Source organism: Neodiprion lecontei, chromosome 1, assembly GCF_021901455.1.
Source record: "Neodiprion lecontei isolate iyNeoLeco1 chromosome 1, iyNeoLeco1.1, whole genome shotgun sequence".
Classification (NCBI taxonomy): domain Eukaryota; kingdom Metazoa; phylum Arthropoda; class Insecta; order Hymenoptera; family Diprionidae; genus Neodiprion; species Neodiprion lecontei.
The window spans coordinates 1,987,071-2,001,104 of NC_060260.1; the positions used below are offsets into that span (position 1 = coordinate 1,987,071).

The window sequence follows — 14,034 nt, forward strand, 5'->3', positions numbered from 1 at the left end:
CATTAAAATAGAGATCCTAACAAAACGGTTTTTTCGGCGACTATTGTGGCGTCAACCTTTCGGGTAATTTACATCGTGCATCTACAGGACAGATACTAACAGGGGCAACACCATCTCAAGTGGGAGGAGCCAGACATATTGTGTAATTGTCTTGAGACACGACACGATCACGGCAAGGGGTGGGTTACTAGGAACAAGCGTGTATTTCCGAGTTACTGGTCGTTCAACTAATCTCGTGACACGTGATTCGCCACAGATCACTCATAAGCGATCGTCAAAGGTATGAAGCAACGCCAAACTTCAACACAGCGAATACAGTGTATTTCGATAATGTGCTTGTTAATTATACACCAACAGATATGACGACAAGTTTGCCATTTCACGCTGCCTTTGCGTGGATTTGCGACTATAGAGCGAATACAATTGGATCGTGTAACTAGATCCCTCTTGGTATAAAAGTTAGCTTCTTAGTTCGAGGGCACAGTAATCAGACTCGCGGAATTTGCATCGGACCACGATGTCACGGTATTTTCTATCAGCTACACTAATTCTGGTGGTTGGATTCTGGCACTATGGACGTGCTTCGAGGATACTCGGTATATTTCCAACACCCTCCATCAGTCATCAAGTGGTATATCGTGGACTCACCCTCGCGTTGAGGGAACGGGGTCACGAGCTCGTTATTGTGACCACAGATCCTGTGAACGATCCAAATCTGACAAATTACAAGGAGATAGATGTCCACTCTCTCTACGATATTTTCATCCAGGATGTAGATTGGATTGCGACTCGAGAAAAAGACACGTGGTCTAACATGTTTGATGGCTTTATGTCGAAGCTTGAGTTAGAATGCGAAGAGATCCTCGAACATCCTGAACTGAGAAAGCTTTACGCACCGAACAGTGGCGAAAAGTTTGACCTGATGCTCATTGAGATGCTTTTTTTCCCCTCTCTTATGCCTCTCGCTACGAGATTTGACGTTCCAGTCATCGGTAAGTGATTTTTTTGCTGGGCTAAAAGCTTATTGCGATTAATTCGTGCAGATATTTATTCACTATCTACGAATATATGTATTCGAACCACACCTCATGTTACATGAAATTGACGGTTCAATTGATGACATTTCTAAAGATTTATGTATTTGCAACCGCTTAGCGAGGATTATAAACATGCTATAGTGGATTTAATTTTCTACAATGTTCTTTGAAGGAATGGCATCTCTGGGTCTGAATCTGAACATGCAGTACGCGGTTGGCAATCCTATTATGCCTTCTCATCCATCAAATTGGGATACGGACGAAAAAATCTTCGGTGAATTGACACTTTGGCAAAGAATGAAGAACTTTGTACGGATATGGAAATATCTGTACAAATACTGGACTCGTTACATGCCGGCGCAACAGGCGTTGGCCAGAAAATATTTTGGAAACGACATTCCTGATATCAGCGATATCGAGAAGAACGTCAGTTTGGTCTTTGTCAACCAGCAAGCGCCGATTACGTACCTTAGACCAAATGTTCCTAAAATCATAGACATCGGTGGGTTTCATGTCACCAAGAAAATCAAGCCTCTGTCAAAGGTATTGTTGAGAGATTTCAATCACCAAATAATCTAGTCGTTATTGATCTAATGGGACAGATAATAAATTCACACTTCTGCACACATAGGATCTTCAAAAAATTTTGGACGATTCGACGCAAGGCTTCATTTACATGAGCCTCGGATCAAATGTCAAAAGTGTGATGTTGGCGAATGGAACGCGAGAAGAATTCATCGCTGCCTTTTCGAAACTACCATACACTGTTGTTTGGAAATTTGAAGATGAGTTTCTTCCGAATCAACCACCCAACGTCCTAATTATGAAGTGGGCTCCACAGCAGTCCATTCTAGGTAACTACATGCTAGTTACTGTACATAGATAAAACAGATACGGTCTGGTAGTTCAGTTTAAATATCTGGTCACTGTTTCCGTTCAGCACACCCGAACCTGAAAGTTTTCATATATCAAGGAGGATTGCAAAGCACGGAGGAGGCAATATCACATGGCGTACCTGTGATTGGCTTTCCAGTGCTTGCCGACCAGGATATACACGTTAGCAAACTGGCGTCTCTTGGTGTTGGTAAAAAATTAGAAATTCTCACCGTCAAAAGAGACGAGTTAATCGAGGCGATTCAATCCGTTGTCTATGACACAAGGTAAAATATTGCCGATTGCGTGACAGTTGAAACTATTCGTGCGACCGAGTTTGCAGTATAAATTTGAACGCTCTGCATTTTCAGCCACAAGAAACGCATGTTGGACTTGCGAAATATGCTCAGAGATAAACCTTACGATTCGATGGAAAACGCGATTTGGTGGACGGAGCACGTGATACGTCACAAAGGAGCTCCACATCTGCAATCCACTCTGGTCGACGAGCCGTGGTATCAGCGTCAAGATATGGACATTGTTTTCATCATTTCCGCCGGATCTCTCGTAGCTTTATGTTTCACATTAGTTGTATTCCACAAGTTGTTGATTTGCAGTATTCGTGCCTTCAATAAGCTGCCGTCCAGCAAAAAAGACAAACTCCATTAATTTATTTTGGCAATTGGTGCCACAGATCATAAAAAGTATTAATTTACTGCAAAAATGTATGACACGTGTATAAGTTATGAATACACTACCTCATTTTTTACGTTCAACTTGTCTTCGATGCATAGTCAGAATTTTATGACGTTACTCAATTCAACTGTTTCACAAAGAATACTTGAAGATACCAAAGATTCGTGTAGGTGACTAATATCGCTAACATCTAAGTAAACGTAGGGGAAAATAACGGCGCAAGAAACGTTCTTCTTTCAAATGCAGTGGTGTAGGGAATAATATACTTTGTTAAATGATTTTCCACAATGTAATATGCCCCCTAGATTTAATTTTTAAGAGTTTGATTGCTGAGCGTTTTCAGCTAAGTATTCTTACCACGATTTGCCGGTCAGAAATTTTTAAGCCATCGGATGATTCACGTTGATCAGGCAAGTTCTACTGTCAAGCTTACTGAAAAATCTAGCAAAGCGGAAAAATTGTTGACTTGGCGACTTGTCATTCTTTCTTCTTTCCACGGCTTCTTCAAGTAACTCTGATTAAATGTAACTTAGCTCTATATCGGGGCATTTTCTTTTATCGATTCGTGTACCGTTTACCTGAACACCACGTGATCATGCTCGACTATAGTTAGTAGATCTGAAAGTACTTGCAAACTGAAAATCTCTTGGTCTCATACCAAGATACTAGTCAAAAAAATGTATCAGACTGAAAGACTTTTTATCACGAATTGTAAAACTTATCTATCCTCGCAAATGGTGTTGGAACGTTCATACCTGCAAACGTACATCGTCTTATGATAAAATGAGAAATTAAAAATGCTTATATTGCAATATCCTTTGAGTGCTCGACCCAATTGTCACTCATTTGGTCAGCACTCAGCAGTTAGTTGAATATTTTTCAACTGGTAGATTGTTTAGAATAATTGTATACGAGTCATAGAATATTCCCCCTTTTACATTATCCTCCGTATATGTACTTTGCAATGCATCCATGACATAGCGAAACACAAAGCCCTGACCTCTCGATATACCTCACGACATAGTGTCTCAAGCTCAAATAATTACGGCAATTTTTATAAATTCGTGTTCACAATCAGTATCATAGATTCATGCGTGCGTCATATCTGAACAAGATGGAACCAGTACCGTAATACCTATCCTCATAGTCAAACAGCTTAAACGTCGATACTATAACACAGCTTACTGAGATAATTGCCTACTGGATAACTGAGAGTAACGTGACATTTATCGAAATGACGCATTCGAGTGTGTTTGTTCATACTTTTACGCGATTGAGGCTGTAAATGGTTATGCAGTCTCGTTTATTGAAAAATGACCAGCAGTGCGACTGACGCTGCCCATTTGAACGATTTTCTATTTATGACAGGTCGATGTTGTATCTCCTTACCTTGCGATAGCTTGGAGTATCGATATCCTCTTTACGGATACGTATCGATAGTCAATATCTATTATATAATCGGAGATCGGATTGCAGATCTCTACTATCTGACCATCTCAGTTTGGTAAAAGATGTCATTCGAAGACGTACTTTATCCGAATGTTCGCGAAAGACTGTTGGTATTCTTTTACGACAACGTGTCTGTTTGATTTTGAGGTGCCGTGCGTCGGGAATGGGTCATACACGAAGACCATGATTCAAACGACAGCAGGGCCTTTCGCAGCCGTTATTGTGGTATTGTCGGGTTACAAACGGAGATGACAGTGTCTCGAGTTGGGGGGAAACCTGACATACTGTGTAGTTGCCTCGAGATACGGCACTATCGCGGCGAGAGGTGCTCAACTTAATTATATTCAGAATTTTTGGACTTATTGACGATCGAGAAAATCTTATCTGTGCGGTTGGCCACATACCACGCATATGCGCTTAATTAAACTGGCCACTAGGTGTAGGGACATTAGAAAATCCTATCCGATGACGCCACTTTTCGCAATTCTCTACACTGTAGCATGGTAAATGAAGCCTTTTTCGATAACGTCTTCACCTCGTATTACGGAATAACTATTGCGTGCCATCGTGCAAGTAAACTAGTCACAATATAACAGGTTTCTACTTTGAGAGGACAGTCACTTATAGACGAGCGGGATTTGTAGCAGGTTAAAATGTTACGGAGTTTTGTGTCAGCTACGTTAATTTTGCTTGCCGCTTTTTGGCACTACGGATATGCTTCAAGGATACTCGGTGTATTTCCAACCCCTTCGATCAGTCATCAAATAGTATTCCGAGCTCTCACCCTTGCACTGAGAGAACGGGGCCATCAGCTCGTTGTTGTGACTCCAGATCCGGTCAACGATCCAATGTTGACCAACTACACGGAGATTGATCTTCACTTTCTCTACGCTGATACCGACGGTGGTGAGAATTGGATCGAGACTTTGGCAAAGGAAAGGTGGACCGATATCCAGGATGCCTATTTGTCGACGGTCCTGACACAAACCGAACTCATCCTTGATCATCCTGAACTGAAGAAGCTATACGCACCAAACAATGGCCAAAAGTTCAATTTGATGATGATCGAGATGCTTTATTATCCTGCCCTTTTGCCTCTTGCCACGCGATTCGATGTTCCAGTTGTGGGTAAGTGAGTTTTTGTCTGTAACAAAAGCTTCCCGTTCATTATTACTGAGCGTTCATGAATGAAGAGGACACAAGTCTCATAATAATATCCGCCTGTCGAATTGGCGCATTGTTCAGGGTTACTAATCCTATCTGAATTGTCTGTATTATTGTTTGAAGGTATAACATCTCTGGGTCTAAGTTTGAGTATTCATTACGCAATTGGCAATCCTATCATTCCTTCTCATTCGTCAAATTGGGATACAGAAGAAATGATTTTCGGTGAGGCGACATTTTGGCAAAGGCTAAAAAACTTTATATGGGTATGGAAGTTTTTATATAAATACCGAACTCGTTACATGCCGGCGCAACAGGCGTTGGCCAGAAAATATTTTGGGAACGACATTCCTGATATCAGCGACATCGAAAAGAACGTCAGTGTGGTTTTTGTCAACCAGCAGACACCGATTTCGTATCTCAGACCAAATATTCCTAAAGTCATAGACATCGGTGGATTTCACATCGCAAGGGAAATCAAGCCACTCCCGAAGGTATGGTTAAGATATTTTCATCGTTGGAACATTTCGTCATTGGTAGACGAAAACGAACATGTACTGAATTTTCACCATTGCATACAGGACCTTCAAAAGATCTTGGACGATTCGACGCAAGGCTTCATTTACATGAGCCTTGGATCAAATATCAAAAGTGTGATGTTGAGTGACGAAGTGCGTAGAGAATTCATCGCTGCATTTTCGGAACTGCCGTACACTGTTATTTGGAAATTTGAGGACGATTTTCTTGCAAATAAACCAGAAAATGTCATAATTATGAAGTGGACTCCGCAGCAATCGATTCTGGGTAACTACGTATTAATCGTGGCAAAACAAGAAAACGTATAAGGTCTGGAAGTTTTAGTATTATTTGTTTATTCTGTCTGTTCAGCACATCCGAATCTAAAAGTTTTCATATACCAAGGAGGACTTCAAAGCACAGAGGAAGCGGTTTCTCATGGCATCCCTGTAATTGGATTACCGGTATTCACCGACCAGCACGTACACGCTAACAAAATGGTTAGTCTAGGTGTTGGAAAAAAGTTGAACATTCATTCCGTCAACAGGCACGATATACTTGAAGCAATACGCACTGTCGTCCTTGACACAAGGTATAACATGGCCAGTTGAATAGAGGTTGACACTAGTTGTGTTTGTAACTACGTCTGTCGTACGATTTCGAATTCTTTCGCTTCTATTTCCAGCTACAAGAGGCGGATGATGGACTTGCGGAATTTGCTCAAGGACAAACCCTACGATTCACTGAAGAACGCGATTTGGTGGACAGAGCATGTGATACGTCACAAAGGAGCTCCACATCTGCAGTCCACTACGGTCGACGAGCCGTGGTATCAGCGTCAAGATATGGACATTGTTTTTGTTATTTCCACCGGATTTCTCATAACTTCAAGTTTGGCAATAATTGCGTTCTACAGGATGGTCAATCATATTCGTGCAATGATTCAACCAATCAGTCAGAAGGTCAAAATAAATTAACGCGACCTCGCGATTAGCGCAGATGAGTAAAAAAGGTCTTACAATTTTTTGCAAATTGGAAAAATATTGAATATGCACTCTAAATCATCGATCTATTCTCGTCATTCTGGATATCAATTATTCCTTGGACTCGCGGTAAACTATGTTCACGGAAAGGCCAATTTTCCACTCTGCACTGAGGGAGCAAAGTGCAGTTTTGCCTCCTCAGGGTGGACGGCCACATCCCCCTCCCAGTTTAGGTAGTAAGTCCGGCATTCGTAAGCAAAAACCTATTTTCCTTTCTTGGTGCAGAATGTACTATTATTATCGAATCAACGATAATGTTTACTTTCATGACTTGATAAGCGTGAAAAAATAGCATACGACTCCCTCGTATACTTTTTCCGCTGTCTGCTTCTCGCTTCGTTCAGGCAGTAAATCGACCGCGGGGATAATCTACAACTTTATTCCCTTGTTACATAATGTACTGTTGTGGGGGCAGTTCAAAGTTATTCACTTGAATGAAATACAGCGAGACAATCAAACACAAATAATACATATTTGAATACTCACGGTAATTAACAAAATATTTGACGTAATAACATTCATACAGTCTCTAAAATTGCCTTCAAAGTTCAGAATTCACAAATATCAGCGCAACACACGCGTAATAACAGATGTTCGTTGCGGGGTAGGAATTATGTTTACGCCTGAGATGAGCTAGGACAATTCAATGAACACAGACCGGGCGGTCCGCATCCGTTCAATTCAAACAAATCCAATCCCGAGCGTCGCGGCTTCATTCGCAGTCATTTGCTCGTTGGCAGCGGGCCGAGAGCCACGGAGTCGTTTGTCGCGTGGTCTGATCGTAATATTCGGGAATGGATGTCTGCCTTATCGGGAAAAGTCAGGGAAAAATCAAGGAATTATAACGGACCATAGGGAAAATGTACCTATTTTATAAATCCTTTTCAAATCTCAGCCGAGCTTCGTAAATTCAGTTAAATATTGCTCAATTTCTAATTATTCGTGTGCAACGAACCACTAGTAGGTATTTTTTACCTACGAATGTATGTAATATTCAAGTTGCACGACTTTCGGAGCTTTTCGTCATGAAAACTGGGCAACATTACCTAAGTCTTGTGGGAAAGAGTCAAGGAATTTTATGTGAGCAAAATTGTTGCGATTAATCCTGATCCGCAGATTGTTACCACTCGAAAAAGTGATCAGCTGCTGTAATTTCCTCAATATTGATTGTTTCTTCAAATTTGAATAATTCGCAAAACCAGCCAGCTCCTATTTCTCAAATTTTTATATATTTTTAAAAATAGAATAATCAAACGGTGCACTTAAAAAGTCCTTGTCACCAGTTGCCAACCGCAAGGAGGAATTGCGATAAGCTTAACGCCTGCAAAACGACATCTCGACTCTCGCGTACATTGGAAAAGTCAAAGAGCTTGCGCGAAGAGAATGCGCACTAAACTTGCTGTTTGCGTTACGTCGATGGATCGTGCTCGATCCTCAAGCAGTTGAGGTTGGTTCGGATGATAGTTGAGTAAATATCGGGATAAAAAATGTCGACGTCCCGTGGTATAAACTTTTTGAGAATCGTTAGACAAGCCACGAAAATAAATCGCAATCACAACCTGCAACAGACGCGAAATGGGCACGGGTAAGTTGTTCACGGGTTATGTAACGTCGAACGATGAAATGCTTTTAGGTTAGAATATCCGTGAAAATATTTTACGTGCAATAGGTATTGTAGCTATGCGTGTTTCTGAATTTCAACGTTTCTGGATGTATCCAGAAATTCACCGGAATTTGAATCCGTTGATCTATTCAATGGAATGTACAGCGATCACCAACTTCTAGGCAGACTTGCGTAGAGGAATTTGTAAATAAGAAACGTAGATACGACCAGCTACGCTCTCAACTAATGTATCTAACACAAATTTCGGCTCTGTTGTATTATAGAGGGGTCGTTTACCGTTTGCCAGCACCTCCGCCACATAAAAGCGTTACTATAGGCGCAGAAGTAATCGGAGGAGTCGCGTGGTGGTGGATTCTTTGGCATCTATGGCACGACTACGAACACATTACCGTAAGCGCTTTCTTGTTCAATTAGCCAATAGTTCTACCTTGAAACTGGTTTATTATATCTCGGGTTTCTTCGTCCAAACGGATTTTCCCTCTTCTTATATTTCTATACTTGGGTAAATTTGGTTTGTCGTGATTGAAATTTCAATCGTGTACTGAATAATCATTTTTATCGCTTTTGCTTATCAAGGGGGAATTCGATTATCCTGATCCATCGAAATGGACCGATGAGGAATTGGGAATACCTCCGGACGACCATGACGTCTAATTAGATTGTGGATTAAGCCGGTACGTCATTGTTCACGTTTTAAAAAACACCACTCGTCGGAACCGTTAGAAAATTTAAAAATCTTAATTGTGATTCGAAAATTCCTGAGACAACTCCGGAGTAGCACTTGTAATTAAAACCGTATTTAATAATGCTATCGTGTAATATACTGTATTAATAAAAGCAACTCTATGCGGGTTATTTCTATGCATTCATCAGCAGACATCAGATTACCTGATGTAGGTACAGTTTATGGTCCACTAACAGTATTTCTTTGTTATTTATGATTTTACCATTTTTAGTTATGAATGATGCAGGTGTAAATTATTCGAAACAAGCAGCAACGCTTATTGGTAATACAAAAAATTCTCGTGCACTTAGATGTCACCGATGGTAACAATTTGGACAATCACAGTCCTATCACGGGTGTATTAATAGTTATCGCAACCGCGCTTTTGAACGTATTCGTGTAACCCGTCTTTCCTGCTGTAAATTATAAATGCGATGCACTTACAATTTACATCCCTGACCAGATACAACAACTATTTTGCTGTACATAAAAAAAGTGGTTTTCGCAAAATCCACTTCCTTGATATTTCTCACAAAGCGTCGACTTTGAAATTTCACGATCAATCATTCAAATTATTTAAACAACTTCATTGTTGAATCCGGTGTAAGCAAATTCTAACGGTAAAAAGTGAAAAAGTGTGACAAGTGTCTGGTAATGTTCCACCTTGGGATCGTGTAGCCATGGAAAGATACAATTTGTTGGGCACCCCCGTGCAATGTGTACCTTGACATGGAATGAACTACAAATCAGCCCACTTCAGTCAAGTATCGATAAATGGGTAAGTGTGAAATATATCTAATATTATTTAGAATATTGTTGAAATGTTGATAAACTTGGAATAGGTAGAACCAAGTGTCGGGCTGATGAAATTTTTTCACTCAAAAAACGGCTTCACGTAAGTGAATTAAATAATCGACCATAGTTATTTTTTCACAATGCGTGCATTATTTACAACGACCGTTCGATTTTTATACTTCTGTCGAAATCATGTCGGACTTCAATTTTATTAGATACGAAATAGTTTTAATCTCAAGAATCAGAATCAGAAAGCAGCATCTTTTTTTTCGTCGAAAATAGAGGTAACAAGATTTTTCGCATACATTCGAATTCAACAAGATTTTATTGCTAACAATCTTACGTTCATTCGTTCAGGTTTGGGGGTTGGTATTACAAAATATATTCATAGAAAATACATGGTAGATAATATATGGTCGTTGGTAGTTTCCTGGTAGTTTTAGTTTTTGGTAGGCGTCTTGATTGAAATCGTCTTGATTTCGAGATACTCGTTTAGTCCATCTTCTCCACTGTAAATTGCGTAAATCAATAGTTGAAAACATACACGCGGACTGTACATTATACTTATAATTATATGAATGAATTTATATTTGAAATTTCGTGTCAGTTCGAATTGTGAAACTTACAGTTCTCGTCCGATTCCGGATTTCTTGTAACCTCCGAACGGCGTTTGGGGTGTAATAGCATCGTAACAATTGATCCTGAAAGCGAAACGCATAACTCATTAAGAAAAGTTCTTCATTATTGTGTCAAATGAACAGTGAATAAGTCAACGCAACAAAAATGAATTAATCAACTTTTTGTCGACTATATATTTAATATCGAATGGCAAATCGGACAAATTTACCACACGCTTCCAGCCTCGACAGCTTTCGCAAAAGTAAGAGCCTTGTCGATGTCTTTGGTCAGGACAGCTGCGGCGAGACCGTAGGTGGTGTTGTTCGCACGATCGATAACTTCTTCAAGCGTCTCAAATTTGAAGATCGTTTGGACAGGTCCGAATATCTCTTCCTTGGCGATTCTCATGTCGTCAGTAGCGTCAGAAAATACGGTTGGCTGAAAAATAGCGGATGATGGGAAATATTGAAATTGCCCAAAACTATTTCTTCAACAGACATCGAAAAATCCTAAAGTATGCTGGAGTCCGAGTTGTACCTTGAAGAAAAATCCAACGTTTCCCAAGCGTTCCCCTCCAGTTTGTAAAACGGCCCCCTCCTTTTTGCCGGACTCTACGAGGTTTGTAACCTTGTCAAACATTTCTCTGTCGATTTGCGGCCCCTGTTCAGTACCCGGGGCAAACGGATCCCCGACCTTTCTTTTCTCGGCAAGTTCCTTAGCCCGGGCTACAAACGCGTCGTAAATACCGGACTGAACGTAAGTCCGCGAACCGGCGCAGCAGCTTTGTCCATGATTATCAAACAGCGCCGTGTGAGCAATCTCCGCAGCTTCGTTGACTAGAAGAATGTTAAAATGTTTTTAACGATCGATCATAATTTCGTTTAGCAGTAATGACAGTTGAAATCGTTAATCGCAACCAACCATCGAAGTCGTTGAAAATTACCACCGGGCTCTTTCCTCCGAGTTCCAAGCTGACTCGTTTCAAATTTGACTTCGCCGACGCGGCCATGATCAAATGGCCAACCTTGCGAAACGTGAAAGAAGAAACGTAAAAAATGACTCGGCACATTGAAATTCAATGTTTCCTCACCTCCGTGGAGCCGGTGAAGGCGACCTTGTTTATGTCAGGGTGTTCAGCTATCGCTGCTCCTGCGGTTGGCCCGTATCCTGGAAGGACGTTAACGACTCCTGGAGGAAAACCGGCTTCCTTGACCAGAGACGCAGCGTGAAGGGCGGTCAGGGGTGTTTGTTCAGCGGGTTTCAGGACGATTGTACATCCTGCGGCTAGTGCTGGTGCCCACTTCCAAGATAGCATTAGTAGCGGGTAATTCCAGGGTATGATTTGTCCAACAACACCAACCGGCTCCTTTCGCGTCAGGGCGAACGAGTTGCCGTCTGGGAAGAGGGTTGTTCGTTAATTTATCGTTACCTTGTTTTTCACTCTTTTTCAAATCATCCTCCATTACTCACCCGCGGGAATAGTGCTTCCATGGATCTTATCGGACCATCCCGCGTAGTAACGCAAAACTGTGGCGCTTATTTGAATGTCGAAAAGAGAAGCGGCGAATGACTTGCCGTTATCCAAAGATTCCAAATTCGCCAGATGTTCGCTATCTCTGTCGATTAAATCCGCAAGCTGTTTAAACATAAAATAAAATGAAATCGACGTTAAAAGTGAGTGGTTTTTTTTATTTCGTCGACGGTTTTACTTTCATCCCGTATAATTGGAAATTCGCTCACTAACTTTGTTCATGAGATTCCCTCTGGCCGAAGCATCCATTGTTCGCCATGGTGAACCTCTTGCAAATGCCTTTTTAGCTGCCGAAACTGCCTTGTCAACGTCAGCCTGCATTAACAAATAATTATTAAAACTACTAGGATACATGCACTGGTTGAAACTTATAAAATCATAATGTACGTGCTGTTTATTAATTGATAATTGCCAATTATGATACCCGATGGTGTTATTATGCGTTATATCTGGAAGTGCTTCATCCCGAGTGTGGAATGTCATTCGTTTGTTCAAGGTTGAAATACGTGCTAATTAAAAGGCCTCTCTCATGATACCTACTTATAATTGCTACGGTATTTAAAATGTATTACACGTATAGACAGATCGTGCACCGTACCTTGTCAGCTTCGGAAATTTCTGCAATAACAGTCTCGGTTGCAGGATTAATGGTCCGGAATTTTTTTCCACTCTCTGCATCCACCCATTCGTTGTTGATGAACAACTGCGATGTGAGAAGTTATTTATAACGTAAGATATTACATACATCCCACGAGATATACTGAAATGCAATCCGCATATCCAAATCGCGTTATAACGTCTCGCGTCGATTATTTAACATTTTTGTAATTTGAATATCACATATGAGTTCATTAAACTTTTGTCGTAGAATTCAGTTGGCAACAAAGTATCATCGTTCTGCAACGTTATCTTCGACTTTTCATAATCGTTGAAATTATAATTAACAGTGAGATTAAACCGACTTGTTCTAACACATTCCATTATCTTGAACTGACAATATTCCTTGCTTCGGTTAGTGCCACTTTTGAGTGATTGGTATTTTTCTCATCTTTCTATTATCATGTATGTAACTAATCGTCAGCGTTTATCCAATTCAAATCCACTTCGAAATGCATCTACGGCTTGAATGCCGGTCGCTTTAACAGCCAGTTTTGGATAGCGTAAGAAACAAAATTTGCTGTATACATTATGTATGCTGATCACTAATTACTCAATTAGAATCATTTGTTCGCTACGAAGAGTTTTTATTTTCATTAGATTTTTGAATTGATAATACAAACTTTGGTAGGAGGACAAGATTCATACGAAGAGTGGTCCGAAAAATTAGGAACATTTATTTTGTAGTTTTAATATACACCCCGAGAGACAAGAATTTGTTTGGTGATTAGAAATTTTGTGTTCACTTTTGTAACCGGCATTTTACATGTTCTGAATTTTTGAATTAAAATTGTTTTCCTTTTGCTCAAAAGTTATTAGTAACGAAAAATACTCTGCTCATATTCATTTGATTTTACTTGATCTCATCATTTTCCGACTTACTGTACAGCAATTTATCGAGACATTGATATGGAAGAAAGTGATGTGTTCCGTCAGTATTGACGGACGATTTGTCGGGTGCTTAGAAATTGAAAATCTTGTACCGCGATAAATGGTCGGCCGCTAAGTTTGGTCTTACACATTTGAAATCAATTCTCTAGCATGAGCCACATCAAATGATACCGGTATCTTAACGAGATGGAAACAAGACTGTCTATTTATTTACCTTGGTGTACTTGATGGTGGGATTACGGTTCGCCATTTCGTTAACGATACAGTTTGAGGTCTCTCGGCAGCTCTCGGCAACTGTGGATGTCTGGCTCGGAGATTCTTTTTCACTCAAGGGACGCCTGCGCAGTGCGTTTTAAACGTAAAGCGCAAAAGCGCAGATCCCTGCACACGCTTGTTCTATTTACACATACGTTGCA

The 14,034-nt window shown here is 40.5% G+C and overlaps 3 protein-coding genes and 1 non-coding gene across 10 annotated transcripts; 3 read left to right on the forward strand and 1 right to left on the reverse strand.

Moving 5' to 3' along the window:
* Window positions 1–259: 259 nt before the first annotated feature.
* On the forward strand, window positions 260–2,679 carry LOC107227377 (UDP-glycosyltransferase UGT5). Its single transcript, XM_015668500.2, has 5 exons — window positions 260–992; window positions 1,210–1,580; window positions 1,669–1,891; window positions 1,978–2,197; window positions 2,282–2,679. The coding sequence occupies exons 1-5, from the start codon at window positions 518–520 to the stop codon at window positions 2,577–2,579; spliced, it is 1,587 nt and encodes a 528-aa protein (XP_015523986.2). The 5' UTR covers window positions 260–517; the 3' UTR covers window positions 2,580–2,679.
* Window positions 2,680–2,829: 150 nt separating this feature from the next.
* On the forward strand, window positions 2,830–8,310 carry LOC107227378 (UDP-glycosyltransferase UGT5-like). 7 transcript variants are annotated; one of them, XM_046744531.1, is made up of 6 exons: window positions 2,830–5,183; window positions 5,343–5,713; window positions 5,801–6,023; window positions 6,108–6,327; window positions 6,421–7,858; window positions 8,023–8,310. In XM_046744531.1, exons 1-5 carry the CDS (start codon window positions 4,709–4,711, stop codon window positions 6,710–6,712), a joined length of 1,581 nt encoding a protein of 526 aa, XP_046600487.1. In that variant the 5' UTR covers window positions 2,830–4,708; the 3' UTR covers window positions 6,713–7,858; window positions 8,023–8,310. The 7 variants fall into 7 exon arrangements, with proteins under 7 accessions (XP_046600487.1, XP_046600495.1, XP_046600498.1 ...); XM_046744539.1 differs by having other exon boundaries at window positions 8,062–8,310; XM_046744542.1 differs by having other exon boundaries at window positions 6,421–7,738.
* Window positions 8,311–8,385: 75 nt separating this feature from the next.
* On the forward strand, window positions 8,386–8,992 carry LOC107227380. The gene is made up of 3 exons (XR_006905160.1): window positions 8,386–8,585; window positions 8,666–8,792; window positions 8,979–8,992. It is a non-coding gene; the product is annotated as an uncharacterized LOC107227380 (transcript).
* Window positions 8,993–10,227: 1,235 nt separating this feature from the next.
* LOC107227379 (aldehyde dehydrogenase 1A1) lies at window positions 10,228–14,014 on the reverse strand. Its single transcript, XM_015668502.2, has 10 exons — window positions 13,833–14,014; window positions 12,669–12,773; window positions 12,284–12,385; window positions 12,010–12,175; window positions 11,630–11,934; window positions 11,461–11,563; window positions 11,077–11,375; window positions 10,769–10,977; window positions 10,548–10,622; window positions 10,228–10,430 (listed from the first exon to the last, which is right to left on the reverse strand). The coding sequence occupies exons 1-10, from the start codon at window positions 13,866–13,868 to the stop codon at window positions 10,361–10,363; spliced, it is 1,470 nt and encodes a 489-aa protein (XP_015523988.1). The 5' UTR covers window positions 13,869–14,014; the 3' UTR covers window positions 10,228–10,360.
* Between the last annotated feature and the right edge of the window lie 20 nt (window positions 14,015–14,034).